The following is a 21,069-nucleotide window of genomic DNA, read 5'->3' on the forward strand; positions in this document are numbered from 1 at the left end:
CTGATTCTCCATCTGCCTCCTCCCTCCATCTGCCTCCTCCATCCCAATCTCCCCTCCTCCTCAAGACCCAGACCTCTGTCTACCAGAACATCAGAGCCCATTAGAGGGGGTGTTGCCATAGCAACAGTGCTGCTTAACAACCATGCCATCTTGTGGATGGAGGGGGGGAATTGCATTTCAAAGACCCACCACAGTCCATCCCTTTCACTGTCACTCTACCTCTGGTATTAGTTCAGCTGAAGAAAGGATTTGCCCTTCACTCTGTCCTTCACCCTCTTCTTCTTCATTCTCCTGATCTGTTCTTCACTAACATGAAATAATATCAGCAATCACCGTCAGCTTGGAATGATTGTTTACTGTCACAGGAAAATAGTGTCAACTGTAAGTTAATTAACTTAAAAAAATAAAAAACAATTATAGGTTGAATGATCGAATTTCCTAAATGTTTCTATGTATTTTAGCCATTGATCCATTTCCAGTCAACTAGAGCTAATCATCATGACATCACATCATGGTATCCATCATGGTCATTCCCAGCTGAGGCTGAAAGCGCTGCCCTTATGCCATAGATCACAGACATTCATCCTATGTGCATGCCCATTATGGAGTGAGTGTGTGTGTGGTAGTTAATATGATTACTATATTCACTGCTGAATGCCTATGTCCTTCCCCTATCCTGGACACTTGAGTGTAAGAAACATTTAAGAACACCTTCCTAATATTGAGTTGCACCCCATTTTGCCCTCAGAACAGGTCTCAATTCGTCAGGGCATGGACTCTACAAGGTGTTGAAAGCGTTCCACAGGGATGCTGGCCCATGTTGACTCCAATGCATCCCACAGTTGTCAAGTTGGCTGGATGTCCTTTGGGTGGTGGATCATTCTTGATGCACAAAGGAAACTGTTGAGCATGAAAAACACAGCAGCGTTGCAGTTCTTGACCCAAACCGGTGCGCCTGGCACCTACTACCATAACCTGTTCAAGGGCACTTAAATATTTTGTCTTGCCCATTCACCCTCTTCAAAATCCTTGAACATGTTTCCTCTCCTCATCTACACTGATTGAAGTGGATTTAACAGGTGACATCAATAAGGTTTCATAGCTTTCACCTGGTCAGTCTGTCATGGAACGAGCAGGTGTTCTTAATGTTTTGTCCACTCAGTGTATGTGCTTCATATCCTGTCTGTTGTATATGTAAATGGAAGGTAGGTCTGTCTGGATAGTCATGCCAGAGTGTTAGTGTATGCTAGTGATTCTCTTTGTCTATATGGTCAGTGTTGCAGTTGTTTTGTATAACCTTGCAGCTGGGTTCTTACCCCCGGCTGAGAGAGGAGACCGAGAGGATCGTCACCACCTACGTCAGAGAGAGAGAGGGCAAGACCAAGGACCAGGTCAGTGCATTTAGGGCCTGTTTTACGAGGAGTCTCGGGGTAGGAGTGCTGACGTAGGATCAGTTCAGCCTTTTAGATCATAATGAATTAGATGATATGGTCAGGGGGACCTGATCCTAGATCAGCACTCCTACTCTGAGATGCTTTTTTTAATGCAGGACCTGACCACTGACAAAGAAACCCTCCCAACAAGAGATTTTTAAGAAATATATTTCTCCATTTGAAATCAATTGTTTGTAGTTGCCTTTCTTGCACTTGTCTTTTCTGTACTCGGACTGGCTTTGCCTGATTGTGATAAGTGGTTGTTGATGCGCTGATTGTAAATGACGTCTGTTCAACGACTAAATGAATGTACATGTGATGTAAAATGAACTCTATTGTCATAGTGAAGCTCTGTCTTCATTCTAGGTGATGCTGCTGATTGACATTGAGCTGTCCTACATCAACACCAACCACGAGGACTTTATAGGCTTCGCCAAGTATGAACCCCCACCACCCTAATACACCACACCCTTTACCCAAGCACCTCTTCCCCCTCTCCCCCTAATGCTCGTGCCCCAGCTCCCAGCTGAAGGTGTGGTTGTGATGTAGTCCTGGGCACCAGACTAACTCACTACTGCCCAAAGCCAGATTTGTACTGTTTGCTGAACTGGGCATGGACTGAACTGAACTCTGCTGAACATGGATCGGGTAGAGTCCCATAAGCTTGTGTGCCTGACTGCCTGTGCTTGATAGTTATTCCTACAGTAAGTGCCATTCCCTATAGACTTGAAACGATCAATACCTCAATCGCTGTTCGGCCACTTTATCACAACCCCCAAAGACACTCACAGAGACCACTGTCGCTACAAACCACAATTACCGCTTCTTTTATCAGTATTACTGATCCTAACAAGGGGCTGTATCTATGGATCCTTGATCTACAGGCTATAAACCAGCTGTGACTCAGTGAGTCTGATTGATCCACCATGAAGGCAGATCAATGAACATGGTTAGAACACTGTAGAATACGCTCTAGGGGAGGCTAGGGGTCAGACAAGGTCATTGCTGCATGGTCCGTCACGGTTAGTTCTGCCTCTAATGAGCTGAATCAAGCATGCTAGGTGGTGCATCCTCCCTTTCTGACCCTGTCTCTCTGGAGCAGTTTTTTTTTTATTTTTCAAGGATCCTTATTTGTTGTGTGCTTAGGGATTGAACTGAGTGAGTTTGAGTGGAGTTTTTTTTAAATCTGCTGACTGAGTTGGTTATTACCAATAACATGGTGTTTTGGAATCCTGATTTCCTGCATCTTGCTGATAGGTCAGCCCTAGCCACTCATACTGGATGTCCTGCCAGAGCTTGACATGCGTTGACCTCTGCCCTCTACACTGTCTCCAGTGTAGCAATTACTATAGGATGCACAGCATGTAGCTAGCTGAGTTGAAAGTCTCTTCCATAGAAATATAATGACTTCTGTTTCTATGGTCTCTTCCCTCTGCCTGAGGTATGCATCTGATTACGTAACATAGCATTTCCTCTTGCGGGTCTGAATGCCGTGCGGGTTCCTTTCCAATCATCCGCATGGAGAATGGGTTGATGGATTGATGAGAAGTGTTGTCAGGTAGGTAGGGGTGGTAACTTGTCTCTCGTGGCGTCACTTTCAGTCTTGACTTCAGAAGGCACGATGATGGTAGCCCACCAGGGTACGGCAACAACAGGTGGGCTGTCACGAATCGGGTGTCCCTCTTCCTCTCTGCCCATTCCCCCAGACCCCACTCCCACTGTTCCCACAACTATGTTTGATAACTTGAATTGTAGGACAGGTTTGATAGCTGTTAAACGATTTGATTGATCAATACACATTATTACCCAAACATTGTTGATGCTGATTGTGGTTTTGAATGCGTTTTTCCATCTGAACCTGTCCTTCTCTAACAGTGCCCAGCAGAGAAATACACATCAGAACAAGAAGAGGGCCATTCCAAACCAGGTACACTTTGTTCCTCCTCCTCCCACCCTCTTACTTACCCAGCCCTCCCAATCTGATCAACCCCAGATTAAGCTGCCCCAGACTAACACTTCCCCCTCTATCATATTTACATGGTGTAACATACCTGACCTCTGTAACCTAACCTAGCACTTATTTACTTAAGCATAAGTAGCTTCAAGATAACCCATGCAAATCATGGCCAAATACCATCTTGTCTTTAAGTCCGATGTTAATTTTCCTCCTTGGCCACTGTGTTATAAACCTGGCACCTCTCTGTGTCATCCAAACAGTTCTAAACGTGTCCTGTCTTTAAGTCCGATGTTAATTTTCCTCCTTGGCCACTGTGTTATAAACCTGGCACCTCTCTGTGTCATCCAAACAGTTCTAAACGTGTCCTGTCTTTAAGTCCGATGTTAATTTTCCTCCTTGGCCACTGTGTTATAAACCTGGCACCTCTCTGTGTCATCAAAACAGTTATAAACGTGTTTTGAAGTCTCTGCTTTATTGATGTGATATCTAAATACCTGAAATCATGTGACTATGTTATGTCAGCTTCAATGTCATCAACACTTATGGAGTGCACTTCTCAGGTTCCTGGAAACCTAGTAAGGGTACATATTTTCTAGGATATACATTACATCCTATAGAAATACCTTCTAACACTGTATTTCAGCGAGGGGAGAGTTGCCCTAGACTAGAGTCATTCAAGCCCTCCCTGCTTCCCTGCATAGGAAATTAACAGCTATATTTCTACTACAACTATCACTACTTTCTCACTATTTGCACGGCACTACAACACAACCAAGGCATGATACCCAACAGCAAAGCAACAATCATAGATTTGTTTGATGTTTTTCAACTAACCCAAGCACTTTTTGTATTGTAATTCAGATTGTGCATGGGACCCAGCTTCACTCAATGAAGCAAACAATATCAAATAACAAATGTGTGGTACTTGAAGGAAATCTAATCGCATGTAACTCTTGTTCTCTTGCTCCCTCTCTCTCTCTCGCTGTCGCCATCTTTTCTCTCCTTCCATCTTTCGTTCTTTCTATCCCTCAACCTCTCTCCATCTCTTGCTGTCGCCATCTTTTCTCTCCTTCCATCTTTCGTTCTTTCTATCCCCCAACCTCTCTCTCCATCTCTTGCTGTCTCCATCTTTTCTCTCCTTCCATCTTTCGTTCTTTCTATCCCTCAACCTCTCTCTCCTTCCATCTTTCATTCTTTCTATCCCTCAACCTCTCTCTCCATCTCTCTGGTTGTCTCATGGATTCCTTCATTTCTGTCTCTCACCTTCAAACCTTTCATTCTACCATTTCAAACATTTTCTGCCCCCCCCCACACACACACACTCCTCCCCTTACCCATTTGCCCACTCCCCCATCTCCCTCCCTCCCTGGCTTGCTTGCTTCCCCATTTTTCCCTGGTCTATGATTTATCCTGCCATCTTGTGCCCTAACCACTCCCCAACCCCCCTCCCATCCCTGCAGGGTGAGATTCTGGTAAGTACCCCACAGATCCAAGCCACACCCTGTTAGGAGTCAGCAGGGGTCACCAGAGCAGGAGAACTGAGGCCAGACATCTGACACTTAGGAAAGAATGGGAGGTTATGGGAATTGGTGTTATGGCAACTTGTTCCAGGTTACTCCTGTGTACAGAACTCCTCTTCAAAACGATGAGCTGTTTTTTCTCGTCATATCTTCCCTACTCCACAGGGACTGAGAGAGGGCGAGCAGGAGGAGGTAGTAGAGTCTCAAAGTCTCAAGACTTATGGCAAACCCAGAGATCAATTAGAGTCGTATCGTAGAGATGTAATTCTCGTCGGCTTTACCCCTTACCCGTAATCGGTAACGGCTTTCTCAATAACATCCGGGTTATGCTCAATAATGATTTGGTTTCACTTAACAAGACTGCAATTGTCTTTAATTGGACAAGTAGATAGAATATTACTAACAATTGTTTTATTTTTTTGACACGTTCTTGAACCACACTGAAGTGTAATGTTATGATTCCCTGTAAGGGAGGATGTGAGAGTGGCTGGTGTCAGTTCTCCTGCTTTTGGTCCTTACCCATGCTACCCTGTCCAGGGGTTTAAGTAGTGACCGCCACAGTTTGCCTTGCTGTCGAAGGGTCCTGAACATTCCAGGAATGGGGGGAGGAGACATGAATCACCAACAATCATACACTAGATGTTCACATTTTCATCCTTTTGGTGTCATTGAAATCTCCTCTGGATGTTTTCTCTCTTTATAACTTATCGTCACATGTCAACTTTCCACAACTCAATATTCCAATCATCACTATAACAATATGTTAGTAGCACACCTCACAACTGTCCACAAACCATTCTGTGACCTGTGACTGTCATTCCAATCAGGGACCAGAGGGTGGCAGTAGATGGTAGAAGGGCATGGGGGGGCGTCATGATTCAATCAATGATTATAATTTACATAAAATAACTCTGATCAAATCTGATTTTTTAAATTGGGTTTAATAATGATTTGGAATGTGTTTATATCCATACATCTAATGTATCAATGTTTGATTTACCAGCTGGTAGAAGACCTAAAATAATGTGTTTACTTTTGACAGGAATTGAGGCAACGATGCCATCAAGTGGCCTAACTTTTCTCGAGTGATAATAACCTTAACATGAGATGTAGCTGAAGATAGAACAGGCTAAATGTCTGTCTTTTGTCATCACTGACCTATCCTGCATGTCAGGGCTTCTGTTTAGACAGTGAGGAAAGAAGTGTCATGGCATTAAAAACATCTCACTATCCCTATTCTGTCACCTCACACTCCTCTTGTCTGTCTCTTACCTTCAACACTTACGACACTGACCACTGACTGCCAGCCAGGTTTAAAAATAAATAAAAGTTCTCATTAAAGAGGGGTGTAAAGGCAATTCCTCGCCAAGGCAAACTGAGAATGTAGCTAACTCCTATGTTACAGCCTCTTCCCCTCATTTCTTTTGCTACATTCCTACTAATTACCCCCCGTCATAAACCCCAATCAGTCTTTAAGACACAGGAGAGGGAGAGAGAGGTTGATGTTCTGTCTTATCGGCATAACTTGACAGCATCCTTGTCCAAGCTTGAGATCTGCCGCACCTGATGGTTCTTTGAAATGGCAGTAACAATGAGAGCATTACTCTAATACAGGAGTACTACAACCAGGGGTCAGCAGCCCCCTAGGGATCTGACGAGGTACTGCAGGGGGTTCCAAAAAAATTATTTTTATTTAAAGGTTTTTATGAATATCGCTAGCAACAGAATAAGCAAATGTTGAATTACATGCAGTAGAAAATAAGAGTATATTTCTGATGTCAACTTTATTTTTTTAACTCCTAATATAAAACAGATTACACTCATTAAAGATAATTACACTCACTGGTGTATCTGACATAGGCTTTGAAACAGCACCTGTGAATAGACTACCACTGTGGCAAGTACTGCTGCAAAGCTTTGTTGACTTGGACATACATTTTTGGCCAGACATGGCTAACCTTTGTTTAACCAGCGCTAAACAGTTGTTCTTAGCGAAAATGTGTTTGGAGTTACCTTTTCTAGCGACTAGGCTATTAGTTTACACTTCCTCTTCCAGTTATATGTGGGGAGGTCAAAATCATGACAAACTATTTACCAAATCTATTCATTTTCAAATGTTATTACTTCTGCTTGACATTATCATTCACCTGATAAGACAAGTCGTGAAAACAATGTTTGCTAACTTAGGATGGGGTTCCCTGGGTTATAGGTTTGCCTGCGAGGGCGTCCCTGGGCATAAAAAGGTTGAGGACCCCTGCTCTAATACAACTTGTCTACAGAAAGAACCTCTCAACCCTGCCTCATCTCTCTTTCCTCTCTCCCTTCCTTAAATCCTCCTTTTATGTTTTTTTCATCCCTCTCTCTCTACCCGTCCACTCCGTGAGCTGTGGCTCAGTCTACCCGTCTCCATTGTCTCTGCATATCGCTGTATTCCTCTCCCACAGTCTGGCCCTCCTCCTCTTGCCTCTCCATCTCCCTATGTCCTGTTCCTTAGATAGGTGTTTAGCCTCCTACAGTGCCCTACACTGGAGTGTCTGTCTGACGACTCTGCCCAGTTAACCCACTAACTCTAGTCTGTTTTGGCTAACCGTGTATAGGCTAGCTTTTACTGACCCGCTCACTCTAACATACCACCGCCGACCCTTGATCCCTGACCCTGTGTGGGTCCCATTTGGTCTGGATGCCCCATGTTATTAAGGTTTGTTTGAGGTTTCCTGTTTAAATCTCCACCCCTTCAGTTAGTCATCCTTTCTGAATGATACTTTTGTATGCTTACTGTATACATCAGGGATCATGTTCAGAAACATTGTTGGAATTGTACATCTTTATACTCAGAATAGAAGAGTTAATTTAGAGTATGTAGAACATGTTAGTGCTTATATTGGTAAGACAGGATCAACCAAACTCACACTGAGTACCCAGGTAAGGTTTTTATTGGTCAGTTAAGTTAGTCATATCACAAGATCTCCAGGAGGTAAATCATGAGTACTTTAATGACTTGTTTTCCCTCCATCCTCCTGGTATACCTTGTCCCCTACCACCCCTCGCTCCCCTGTTCCACCACCCCTATCTCTCCCCTAACAGGTCATCCGCAAAGGCTGGCTCACCATCAACATCAGCATCATGAAGGGAGGCTCCAAGGAGTACTGGTTCGTCCTGACCGCAGAGTCACTATCCTGGTACAAGGATGAGGAGGTGAGTGTCTAACGCTGGGATAAGTACAACACAAAATAGTACAATACAAACTGGCAGAAAGATTCTGCTACTACTCCATGGGCTAATATATGATCTGCATTGCCTGCTCCCTCCCCCCTCTCATTGTCATGGTGGAGAATCAGATCCGGCCAGAGCCTCTCACCAGAGCCCCTGCTGGCTGGTGGTTAGATGTGTCCTGTGTGTGTGTCCCGGCCCAGCCTAACCAATGTGCAGACTACTGTTCAGCTTCAGCCTGATGAACAGGTAGTCTGAACACTGGGCAGGCGGGGGGTGAGGAGGAGGAGGAGGGGGGGGTGGGTGGGAGGCCCACGGGGTCGCTCCGGCTGCAGGTCACTGCCCTAGAGACAGGACAGAGGTGGGGGTGGGGGGGTGATGGAGGGAGAGTAAACATTCCTCTGATAAAGAAAGCAACCAAACTCAGACTGAGGTCCAAATATATAACTGTATTGACTAATTTAGTATGTTGATATAATGGAGAGATGTTGAGCTTCCAACTTTTTTTGATCATCTTAAATTTCCAACAGCCATTACTGTATTTACTTTGTGCACATGAACAAAACAGCAAAGTGTTTTCCCACTCTGTGACCACACACTACTCTACAGTCAGATTTCAAATGCTCTGTAGGCCATTTCAAAGGCTGTAAAATATATGGAAAAGGCATGTCGATGATACATATTGTATGATGTTTTACTGGAACAAAGTTGAAATAATATTAAAGAAATAAACCAAAAGCACTAGGGATCATCCTTGGAAAGTTAAACATTGACAGACGGATGCATTTGGAAATATAGTCTGACTGTTAAACTTACCATTAGTTCGGTCAGAGCAGCCCAGGCCTTGGCGAAGATGTTCCCTCTCTCAGCGAAACAAAAAGAGCTTCAAAAGATACCGCTGACCAGAGCTGAAGACAAACCTTTAACCTGTCACTCTGACTACGCCTCAAAACAACTGGTACCGTTCAGTTTTGACCAGTGGCGGAAAGAGCGAGAGAAGGAGAAGGAGCGAGGGAGGATGGTGGAAGCAAACTGACGTGGCAGGCGGGTTGAAATGTTCCAGCAGGGAATCTGCCTTTGGAATTTGCAGGAAATCGTACTGGGTTACTGGGGGCGGGTTGGGGGTGTGGGAGGTGTGTGGGGTGGGGGTGTATGTTTGTCTTGGTTTGTGGTTGTATGCCACTTTCATGCGTCTATGTGTTTACGTGTTTGCATTTGCACAAGCACATGGGTGTTTGTATGTTTTCGTGTGTGTGTGTGTGTGTGTGTGTGTGAGAGAGACTAGGACATTGGCTTAGAGTGATGTAACTGTTGGGACTGAGCGCTCTCTGTGTTAGTGCAGACAAACGCTTCCAGATGCTTCTCCTCAACAGTGCAAAGCTGGCATCCCCCCCATCTCTCTTTCTCTCCCCAATGCTCCTCCTCTCTCCCTCTCTTCTCACCAGCCTGGTGGTCTGGGTCTTATACAGAGGAAATGCATTCCACTCTCTGCTCATTGGTGGAGAAGCCTAGTGTTCTATTCCACTGTTTCTCAAAGTTACCCATGAAGCAGTTTCTTAATGGCTTCCTCTTATTTGTGTACTTTAGTGTTTTTAATGGCTTCAAGGATTTGTTACTCAAGATGTTTTTGCTATGAGTTCAGATCCCCCGTCCCCCCTCTCTCTGTGTTTTAGGAGAAAGAGAAGAAGTACATGCTTCCCCTAGATAACCTCAAGCTGAGGGACGTGGAGAAAGGCTTCATGTCAACCAAACACGTATTTGGTGTCTTCAACACTGAATCCAGGTCAGGGAAATGGATGTGTGTGTTGTGTATCCTGTTCCATACAAGTCTGTCATTTCAATTCAGTGAATCAGGGAAAACTGACATTTAAATGTTACAAAATTCTCATCAAGAAGCATGGAGGGAAATTTACTTTCTGAATTGACTGAAATTAAATAGAATTTACACCCACCCTGATTGTGTTTGTGTTTTGCCATCCATCAAGCAGGAATGTGTATAAGGACCTGCGTCAGATTGAGCTGGCCTGTGACACCCAGGAGGACGTGGACAGTTGGAAAGCCTCCTTCCTGAGGGCTGGGGTCTACCCTGAGAAGGACCAGGTACTGAACCCAAATTCACTCAAAAAGTCTTTGGGTCGCTTTCCCAGACACAGATGAAGACTAGTACTGGACGGACTTAAGGACATGCTCAACAGACTTAAGGACATGCTCAACGGAGATTGTCCATTGAAAGGGTTTTGTCGTCCAGGACTAGGCTTCATCTGTGTCTGGTAAAGCGAACCTTGAAGTTTGAATGTTAGCAGAAGTCAAAGGAACGGATGCATCGTGGTGACAGCCTTTGTCAGTATCTGATGAACACTAGGCAGGCACCTACACTTCTTGATGACGTCACTGATGATTGTCCTACTGCTTGTTTCTTCTCATGCACTCCACTTCAAGGGAGATTATGAGGTACTAATATCAGAGCGATTGGATGTATGATTCACAATGGCATACATCTACCGCAAAGGTATCCCAATGGCATGCAGTAGTATTAGCTATCGTGTATTGACCTCAAACACTCAGAGAACAAGTACGTGTGGCCTCAATTCAAAGGACCTGTTTGGACCGGTCACGTGTCCTCACTCAGAAGTAACGTCTCTCTCTGTGTTCCTCAGGTGGACACTGAGGATACGGCCCCATCAGAAACCTTCTCCATGGACCCCCAGCTGGAGAGGCAGGTGGAGACCATCCGTAACCTGGTGGACTCCTACATCGGCATCGTCAACAAGTCCATCAGGGACCTCATGCCCAAGACCATCATGCACCTCATGATCAACAGCGTGAGTGAAAAAAGCCTAGAGACAGTCTACTGAGCAGGCTCTGTCTTATAGCAGGGGATTCCATCACATGGCTGTATGACAGCTTCATGTACCTTTGTGTTGTGTTTCCACAAGCGCCGGGGTGTTTGTTTTCTAGCATCACTGAAGATGGACTATTCAGTGACTCCATCTTTCCATGCAGACTAGTATGATGTGAGTAGTGAAAGGAGTAGGACACCTCTGTTTCTCTGCAGTCCATGGTCTTCCTCTCCTCCCCAGGCTAAGGACTTCATCCACTCAGAGCTGCTGGCCTACCTGTACTCGTCAGGTGACCAAAACAGCCTGATGGAGGAGTCAGCTGACCAGGCGCAGCGCCGTGACGAGATGCTCCGCATGTACCACGCCCTCAAGGAGGCACTGCACATCATCGGTGACATCACCACCACCACCGTGACGGTCCCCGTGCCACCACCCGTCAACGACAGCTGGATGCAGGAAGCCAGGTGAGAGGAGAGAGAGTGTGTGTGTGTGTGTGTGTGTGTGTACACATTCACACATATAAAAGGGTTTTGTTGACTTTGACGTTAATGTGGATTGAGTGAATGTACCTTAAATTATTTCATTCATTAAATGGAAGATGTTTTGCTTCATCCATTGTCACATGTGGGAACTAAAGGGGGTCATGTGGGAACTAAAGGGGGACATGTGTAAGAGACTATACAGTCGACCGAAGCTTATTGTCGTTGTGCAGTGTTTGTATAATGTATATTTCATTGTCTGTCTGTTCTTTTTCCATTCTCCACACCTCTTTCTCTCTGTTCTCGTCTTCTTCCAGTCCTACCCCCCAGCGCCGCCCCCCGGCCGCAGCAGCCCCTCCCCCAAGCCGTCCTCCTGCAGTGAGTGGCCCAAGGCCGGGACCTCCCCTCAACCCCTCCCCAGCGTTTGGGGGGCCCCCCATCCCCTCTCGCCCGGGCCCGCCGCCCATTAACGCCTTTGGCAGCAACAACCATCAGGACCCTTTCAGTGCCCCCCCACTGATCCCCTCTCGGCCCGCTCGCATCCCCCCTGGCGTGCCCAGGTAAGACCACCTCTCACGAGGGAGCAGTTCCTACCTACCTATATCCTCACACAGGAATAATGTCTCCTCATCGACACTATATTAACCTGTGTAACCCTCTTAATTCATTGTTGAATTGCCAGGTTATCACTGTAACTGCAGCACCTGGCTCTGACTGACTGTTGACGTCAATAGATGGATTTAAGTTTCCTCCCAGTCCCACCTTTCACATTACTACTTTTCTTTACACACTTCTCTTCCTTTCTCTTTCCTTTCTCGGTTTCATAAACCCCATCTCTTAACTCCTCTCTCTTTTCTGCTCAACTCTCTTTCTCTGTTTCTTCTTCTGTTCTCCCTATCTCTCTCAGTGGGAGTGTTTCTCTCCATTAACGTCTCACAATCTCTCATCTGTTCTCCTGCCTGCTCTGTCTGGGTTTGTTTCATTGCTCTCTCTCTCTCTCTCTCTCTCCCTGCAGCCGAAGACCCCCCGGCGCCCCTCACCGGCCCACCATAATCCGCCCTGCCGAGCCCTCCCTGCTAGACTAGACTACCCAGTAGAACCAGCCAGGCTCACCTGTGTGTGTGTGTGTGTGTGTGTGAGAGAGACTATGTGTGTACTGAGGCCAGAGGGGAGGGCTAGAGAGCAGGGGAGGAGGGGGCCCCTATACAGTATTTATGCACATTGATATATGCTATTTCAACCAGACTTATCTAATGTAGTCGACTCAAACTGTTCTCTGATATAAGCTGCTAACCCTCCCTTAGTCTCCTACACATGTGGGCTCTCTGGTCTCCACATTCTAAAGAAGCAAAGGAACCATAACCACTTGAATCCTCAGAATCAGAAGAGATGTAATTACACTGTTTTGGATATTGTACCATATGTATCAAAAGATTCATCAAGACTTAATCGCTCACCTTTGACCAGCAGGGTGCAGTCACAGCATCCGATGTGGATGGTTACATGGAAGTGACCTGCCCCTAAGCGACCTATTTTCTGTGGTAACAGAATTGTTCATTTCCTCTCTGAAAATGTGGACGACAGCATAGTCCACAACCTTTCTAAACGTAAAAGGCTAGCTACCCTCCCTCCCTCCATCTTTAGACGTGTCCTCACCTCGTGCTCTACTACACCCGACACCTCTGTGTAATATACACAGACATCCTGTTCATTTTTTTTGTGGTTTTTCTAACTTGATTTCATACTGGAAAATAGTTATTGTTATTACGACTACGGTGGTGTTGATTTTATTTGAGTGACTTGTCTGTTTTAATGCCCCTGTATGTAGCTTTAAAACCAGTCTCAAATCACAGCAAAAGGAGGCATAAAAAGATAATTTAGCAGTGCAGGGCTACACATGAGGCTGAGAGCAGCCTTCTAAAATGTGCCCTTTATTATTGGAATGTCCTTCCACCGCTGAGAAAATGTCATCTAGATTGACCACTTGAAGCACTTCTGTGTACATCCAGTGGTAGTGTTGAGGTTGTCATTAATTTAAGACTATGCACAATAAACAGAGAGAGAGTTGTCAGCACTTTGAGATGATTTCTCCACACATCTTTAAGTATAGAGTTATCCCAGCACCTTAAGTCAACCTCACTGAGGCCTTAGCCAACCTTCATTCAAAGTCCCATTCAGGACAAGGACAGGTAAAGGGGAGAGTACAGTAGGTTCTCCTGGAGGAGGGTGAGAGGGTGGGGAGGCGGGAAAGGGAAGGGGGAGCTATGTGGTTAGAGCTGGAGAGACGGCGGTTTAGGACCGACACTTCTTCCTGTCACAATTCAATGGTCATTTGTCTTTATGGAGGAGAGATCCTCCCGGTGTCTTGGAGACACCGTTGTACATAGCTGATGGACAGTCTCAGTACAGACACACAGAGATGGTGATGTCTCCAGTTTTAAAAAGAATGGATGGAGAATGATGTCTAATGGTGTTCATTGAAAACCAAACATTTTAATGTGTAGTAATCGTTATACTAATTGAAGCACTAACACACCGCCGTTATATTGACTTCGCTTGGGATGTAGGGAAATGTTGAGATTTGTAATCTCCAGATCGCATTAATTCATTATTTATAACCCTGGGAATTTGTCATGTATGGTTTTGATAGAAATGATGTCAGCTGTATACTGCACCTTCAGCCTACTACTCCTCCTCTGGAAGGGAGACTGAACGTCTTTCTGGTAGCGACTTCCACTACAGGGTTCTAGTTGGAATAACTGTTGCCACTGGGAGGTTTTAAATAGGAGTGAAGTGTGTCTCTTCACAGATGGGATTTTCTACTGATGAATATCATTTGATTCCTCTGATGGTAATTTGATCATACTGGGTGAATTTGGGGTTGGAGGGTGTGTGACAAATGGACTACGTTGATGTTTTGATTTGGTGATAAATATTGAGGGTGAGCAGGGGGCGGGAGTTCAACTTTTGTTGCTTTTTCTGGTGTACATACACATCCTGCCTGGAGAACCTGTCCAAACTATATAGAGCTCAGTCCAATACCTTGTATCCCTTATAGATTGTAGTACAGGTAGAGGGTGAATTTGGTAGGAACTGTCTAAAACCATATTTTCTGGGCAGAATGTGCTTTTCTTCCCATACATTTCCCATCAGGTCTGTCTACAGTGACCGTGCTGCTAGTGGGTGTCTGACTCAGATCTCAGCTAACTCCAACTAAAGCCTCTGGGAAATGGAGTCTATCCATGCTCCAAAAGGTTTCAATCTCTTGACCAAGTATTGAACCCCTACTAGGAGGAAATTGGGCCTTACATTTATGCTGTCACTCTCTGATGTTGAAGAGTCTTAAGGGAATCGAAAACGTCCCCTCCTTATGAATGTGTCCCTGTCACCTGACAGTACCGGTCACTGTAGCCTGTCCCCTTACATCCCATCTCCTGATCTGTAAAGTGTAAGATGTTGGTGACGACCCCCCGCTCTGTATCTTTCATCTTGTGGGTGGGGGGAACTGACCTGCATCAATCTTTCTTTAGTCTTTGCAAAGCCTTGTCAAGTGCCTCTAGTAATTTCCTGGATTTGAATAAACAAATGAACCCATTTGGAACATGAGCGCTAAATAAAGAGGTGTTGTGTACAATAAAGAGACTGGTGGTTGGTGTCTCCTTGTGTCTTGTGTGGTCCCCCCTCTCTCTCCTCTCTCATTGGTTGTCCTCATGGTTCTCTCTCCTGGTATGCCTTCCTCTCTTCTTCCCCCTCCTTCACTGTGGATGTTGCTATGGTATTTCTGTGCCAATGGGCTGCTTGCCTTTTGACATGAGTTAAAAGTGGAATGAAAGTTGTGAAGGACAAGAATTCCTGGAATAATGACTTATTCATTCTTCCTTCCTAATGTTTCTCTGAATACAAGGTGCACATACTCTACTATACAACTCAATACTCTGCTGTAGTGTTAGTAATAATAATAATAGTGGTGGTGGGTTGTAGAAGGCCTTTGGTATACAAGTATACTGTTTTTCAATTAAATGTTCAAGTTTATGGTCTAATCAACTTGATTTGATTTGTCTCTTGCTGCACATGATAGATCACATTGCCTGTAGTAAACAGGCAGCTATGGTAATAGGAATCATCAGCTAAAGAAAGCAGGAAGATGTAAAAAATGTGATGAACACAATTTCAGGAAGTAAATGTTCATAAGTCTTCCCTGACAAAAAAAGGTCTGTTAGACCCCTCACAATCACCAAACTGTATTACGCATCAAAAATACTTGAATGGGAGAGAGTTATTAATGTTGGTCTGTCGTTATGATTGTCCCTGAACAGGCGGCCTGCTCCTGCTCGTCGTAACCAGTGGTGACCTTGCCCCAAAGCAGGATAGGATTGGAGATGCACTGTCCACAAACCAGCAAGAGAACCAGACCTGCGAAGAATCATAAACCTTGAACACCTTAACCTTAAATATTCTCCAAAGAATAGGTTTCGGAGCTGATTAATCTCTAAAAGCCATAACTTAGTTTATAACATTAAATACCAGAGTTTTTCAATGGCAACGGTCAAACGTACTCGTTTTACAATAACTGACAGCATTTCAGGAAAATCGGCCTCCTTTAAAAAAAATATATCCTAATGTGAAATGAGATCTCATTGCATAAACTGTAATAAAATACAGAGAGAACTGTCACGTTGTAAAGAAGACAACTTTACTCTCACTCACCATCTCATTAAAACTGTTAAAGGCCCAGTGCAGTCAAAAGTGTGATATTTATATGCTTTATATATTGTTCCACACTATGAGGTTGAAATAATACTGTGACAATTATAATAATGCACTTTTAAGTGTAAGGGCGGTTTGAAAAAAACACCTGAAATTTCAGCCTGTTTTGGTGGGATGGAGTTTTAGCCTGCCTGTTGTCATCACCAGGCTGTATATTAGTTCATCCACCAGTAAGAAAGAGACTTCCAAACCTTTCTGCCAATAACAGCTAGTTATCAGTTTCCCCTCCCCGCTCAGACCACTCCCAGTTTCCCCTCCCCGCTCAGACCACTCCCAGTTTTTTCAGACCACCCCCAGTTTCCCCCCCCGATCAGAGTTTCCCCTCCCCGTTCAGACCACCCCAGTTTCCCCCTCCCCGCTTCCCAGTTTCCCCCTCCCCTCAGACCACTCCCAGTTTCCCCCTCCCCGATCAGACCACCCCCACTCAGACCACCCCAGTTTTCCCCGATCAGACCACCCCCAGTTTCCCCCTTCAGACCACCCCCAGTTTCCCCTCCCCGATCAGACCACCCCCAGTTTCCCAGTTTCCCCCTCCCCGCTCAGACCACTCCCAGACAGTCCTAGCAACATTCTTGGTTGACAAATTGCTCTTTGCTAAGAAGCTGCTTTTGTTTTATTTACATTTTTTTTAAACTGAAAACAATCACAGTAAGGTACTTAATTGTTACCCAGAAATTATTTGATTTTGAGATAAAACAGATGCATTGGGCCTTTAATAGCTAGCACCTACCCAGACGGTTCTAGAAGTGTGGGGGATGTATTCTGAAATCTCCATCCCCTCCAGTGGTTTTAGCGAGCTGTAGCCTGGCTGAATTCTGACACCACTTTCAGTATGGGTTTAACTTCTGTTCACTATTTCCATACTAAACAAACATTGAGAAAATGAAATTATTTTTGTACTGATCAAATTGTTTGACTGCTCATGTGCCAAATTCGTAATGAAATCCAGTGATTGTTTGTGTTAGCTATCTCCTGGGGCATAACCTCTCCTCTTGGTTTTATGTACAGTGCAGTTTTAAAATAGGGGCATTTCTCAATAGATTAGGGTCTGAATGACTATTGAAAACGTTTGTAGAACACTCCTATAAAAATTATTGAAGTGTAGAAGTTTGGTTTATTTAGATGATTGTAAATACATTGTGTGTAGGTGGAACTGTAGATTATTTGAGATCTCACTCATACTGCATTGTTACAGCATTGCTACAGTTAATCATTTGACGTGTCAGTTGGGGAACACCACATGGGATGATGACAGCCCTTAATATTATATTGTAGTGTATTGGGAGGGCCCCAAAAACCAAACGGTAAGGTGACTATTTGAAGGGATGAGGTGAAGGATGTTAGGAACAGTTCAATTAATCAGGTAGTGCTGGGTCCTCCACTGCTGAGTGAGCACAGAAGTATACATACATAGCTTTTAACAGCGAGGGTCATGTCATGTTCAGAAGAGAACTTCAAACCATGTATGTTCCAGTGGATGCCTTGCGCAAGGGTCAGACGGTAGAGCATTGTGCTTGCAACACCAAGGGTCGTAGGTTTGAATCCTGCTGGGGCCACTCATACGTGAAATGTATGCACGGATGACTGAATCACTTTGAATAAAGACCTCTTCTATATGGCATATGCTGTATGTTATCATTCTACTGTAGTAAGGGTAGTTGTATGAAGAAGGGCATATACCGGTAATGTGATTATAATGTAGTAGTGTCAATAATAGATCCAACTGGTGTCAACTGCAGAACTTTGCGATATGCCTTTAATCCAGTGCTGTTTTATGGTAGCCAATAAGATTGCCTTATTTTCTTTCGCTGCACACTTTTGACACTCAAATTTGCACTATTGTACCTGTAATTGAAAGGAATGGATCATTGAGATTTTATGGTTTTATAAATACAATCATTTTTTCAAATGAATGATTGGATCTTGTTTTGTGGTGTTGGAGGTGTATATAACAACTATGCTTGTGGTTGACTTTGCAACATTCTCCTGGCAGGGATAATTTTTTGAATGTCTCAACTCTTTGGCTTCGTCTCACCAGATCTCTGTCAAACACTATACATTTCAATAAAAATGTAATATCTGTAATTCAATAAAACCATCCCATGAGGACAGCCATTGTTGCATGTAAGACTTCTTTCTCTTGCCTCATAATTAACTGACTGATAACCACTGCAGCTTTTAATGTAAGCTTGCGGGATCAGTGGCTTTGCAAGGCTACTCTTTCTCCAGAATTAATTTATTTCAGAGTAGAATGTTTTTTTTGTGTGTGTTTATTTGTCTGTAGTTGTGTTATAACCATGTCATTAAATAAATTATATTTGTAATGTCACTCTTAAGATCCCATGTTAAAAACATACTACCACATGATCTGTTATTGCTTTGGTTTCTTGTTTGATAGATTGACACTAAATTGTCAAGACATCATTGCACAGTGTTTATGACTCACATACAAACATGCACTTTTCTGCCACTCAAAAGCTGAATCAAGTTCATCACACACAAACATCACTAAATCCTTACTAACAGTCCCTCATTTACCAAACATCACTGTTGTCTATAGTCTCTCTTCTTCAATCTCTGAAACCATTACTTTACAGTAGGGTCCTGTTAGTCCCAACACCCTTCTATGGCATCTTTGTGGAAGAAACCACTGGGAAGGGTGTGGGGGTGGTGGAAGATACCATTGGGCCGGGTGTGGGTCTGCTGGAAGATATCACTGGGCATGATGTGGGGGTGGAGGAAGATACCACTGGGAAGAGTGTGGGGGTGGAGGAAGATACCACTGGGAAGGGTGTGGGGGTGGAGGAAGATACCACTGGGAAGAGCGTGGGGGTGGTGGAAGATACCACTGGGAAGAGCGTGGGGGTGGTGGAAGATACCACTGGGAAGAGCGTGGGGGTGGTGGAAGATACCACTGGGAAGGGTGTGGGGGTGGAGGAAGATACCACTGGGAAGAAGCGTGGGGGTGGTGGAAGATACCACTGGGAAGAGTGTGGGGGTGGAGGAAGATACCACTGGGAAGGGTGTGGGGGTGGAGGAAGATACCACTGGGAAGAGCGTGGGGGTGGTGGAAGATACCACTGGGAAGAGCGTGGGGGTGGTGGAAGATACCACTGGGAAGAGCGTGGGGGTGGTGGAAGATACCACTGGGAAGGGTGTGGGGGTGGAGGAAGATACCACTGGGAAGGGTGTGGGGGTGGAGGAAGATACCACTGGGAAGGGTGTGGGGGTGGTGGAACATACCACTGGGAAGAGTGTGGGGGTGGAGGAAGATACCACTGGGAAGGGTGTGGGGGTGGTGGAAGATACCACTGGGAATACCACTGGGAAGAGCGTGGGGGTGGAGGAAGGACCACTGGGAAGGGTGTGGGTGTGGTGGAAGATACCACTGGGAAGGGTGTGGGGGTGGTAGAAGATACCACTGGGAAGGGTGTGGGGGTGGTGGAAGATACCACTGGGAAGGGTGTGGGGGTGGTGGAAGATACCACTGGGAAGGGTGTGGGTGTGGTGGAAGATACTACTGGGAAAGGTGTGGGGGCGGTGGAAGATACTACTGGACACTAGGGTTTGCAGACCCTCTTGTCGTCGAAGAGGCGTCGGAGGGTGTAGACCTGTGTGACGGCCACAGTCAGGATGACCAGGAGGCTCATGGAGGACCAGAACGAGACCCTCCACAGATTGTCCTCCAGTAGATAGCGGTCCCGGGCCTCGAAGGCCCTCAGCATGGTCTGAAGCTGCCGGCTCCGCTCCAGGTGCCTGTGCACTGAGTCCATGGTCTCCTACAGGGAGAGGCAGGGAGAGAGACAGTGGGTAAGAAAAACGTGAAACAGGAGAGACAAACAGGATGAAAAGACAAAATAAAGACACCAGTCCCAGTGGCTGAGCGTTTGGGTGTTCCTCCTGTCCTTCTCACCCTGATGTCTTCCAGTTTGTACTCCACCATACTCTCTGGCTCGGCCATGTCAGCCCACTCTTCATCGCCCCAGGTGTCCCCAGGCTGGCCCTCCACAATCACCTCAAAGAACACCATCTTCTCAGAAAGCTTACTGAAGCTGTTGTCAAAACACAGCCGGTAGTCTCCATCCTCTGTAGGCTCCACCCTGGGAGACAGACCAATGAGGAAGAACAACATGATGTCAGAGAGGGTCAGAGCAAGTCAGACAGTGTTCAGACTGTCATATAGAATAGTGTAGGACTTTACTGTCTGTAAGCCAGAGGATGGAAAGGTGTCTTTTGCATCACCTTACAAAAACTTTGAATCAAACACCATTGAGCATGGTGAGACCTTCATACCACTCCAGAGAAGTTAGAGGAGGTCAGGGTTGTGTTAGTAGGTTCTGCCCACTCACGTGTGGATGCCGTCAGATGTCCTGAACTCAGAGGCCAGCTTGTATCCGCTGGGGGAGATCAGGGTGAAGCCCACATCCAGGCCTGCACCTGCAATCACCTAGAACAGGAGGGAAAGGATGAAATGATATTATAATCTAACTCAAAGTGTTTCTATGAGAATATCCAGTGTTACAGACAGACACTATAGACAGACTGAAATCCACCATGTCTACACACACACGTCTTCACTTCCATACATACTGTAGACACATGAAAACTGTGGTGGTGGTATAGTCAGTGTTGTAGTGGTGCCTGGAGAAGTGATTTTACACTAATTTTGGCCATTCCCAAAATGGCCCGGCCGACGACGGAAAAGTGCCCTGTGTAAAAATGGAATGACAAACAGTGACATACACTCTGAATGGCCTAAAATGATAAATCCCATTATGGTCTTTCACAGTCAGGCTGAACCAAGCTGTACCGTGCAAATAAGTTAACCGGCTTACTATTGAAACAGATAAATTAGGCTGTCAA

At 45.2% G+C, this 21,069-nt stretch overlaps 2 protein-coding genes across 14 annotated transcripts in view; one reads left to right on the top strand and one right to left on the bottom strand.

The window, feature by feature from the left end:
* dnm2a (dynamin 2a) overlaps positions 1–16,481 on the top strand; it is a 40,201-nt gene extending 23,720 nt beyond the window's left edge. For 3 of the 13 annotated variants that reach the window (XM_042307261.1, XM_042307262.1, XM_042307260.1), the window contains 12 exons: positions 1,305–1,391; positions 1,800–1,870; positions 3,035–3,088; positions 3,309–3,360; positions 4,851–4,862; positions 7,995–8,105; positions 9,794–9,903; positions 10,106–10,220; positions 10,778–10,942; positions 11,201–11,424; positions 11,757–11,999; positions 12,455–15,077. In XM_042307261.1, coding sequence (XP_042163195.1) covers positions 1,305–1,391; positions 1,800–1,870; positions 3,035–3,088; positions 3,309–3,360; positions 4,851–4,862; positions 7,995–8,105; positions 9,794–9,903; positions 10,106–10,220; positions 10,778–10,942; positions 11,201–11,424; positions 11,757–11,999; positions 12,455–12,524 — 1,314 coding nt within the window. In that variant the 3' untranslated portion in view covers positions 12,525–15,077. Of the gene's footprint in view, positions 1–1,304; positions 1,392–1,799; positions 1,871–3,034; positions 3,089–3,308; positions 3,361–4,850; positions 4,863–7,994; positions 8,106–9,793; positions 9,904–10,105; positions 10,221–10,777; positions 10,943–11,200; positions 11,429–11,756; positions 12,000–12,454; positions 15,078–15,755 lie in introns of those variants that run through there. The other 10 variants (XM_042307268.1, XM_042307267.1, XM_042307271.1 and 7 more) reach the window with 8 other exon arrangements.
* A 3,282-nt stretch (positions 16,482–19,763) lies between these two features.
* LOC121841078 (transmembrane emp24 domain-containing protein 1-like) overlaps positions 19,764–21,069 on the bottom strand; it is a 5,127-nt gene continuing 3,821 nt past the window's right edge. Inside the window, exons 2-4 of the mRNA XM_042307257.1 lie at positions 20,556–20,653; positions 20,120–20,306; positions 19,764–19,985 (exon numbers count right to left, since the gene is read on the bottom strand). Coding sequence (XP_042163191.1) covers positions 19,767–19,985; positions 20,120–20,306; positions 20,556–20,653 — 504 coding nt within the window. The 3' untranslated portion in view covers positions 19,764–19,766. The remainder of the gene's footprint in view (positions 19,986–20,119; positions 20,307–20,555; positions 20,654–21,069) is intronic.

This window comes from Oncorhynchus tshawytscha, linkage group LG27 (assembly GCF_018296145.1).
Source record: "Oncorhynchus tshawytscha isolate Ot180627B linkage group LG27, Otsh_v2.0, whole genome shotgun sequence".
Classification (NCBI taxonomy): domain Eukaryota; kingdom Metazoa; phylum Chordata; class Actinopteri; order Salmoniformes; family Salmonidae; genus Oncorhynchus; species Oncorhynchus tshawytscha.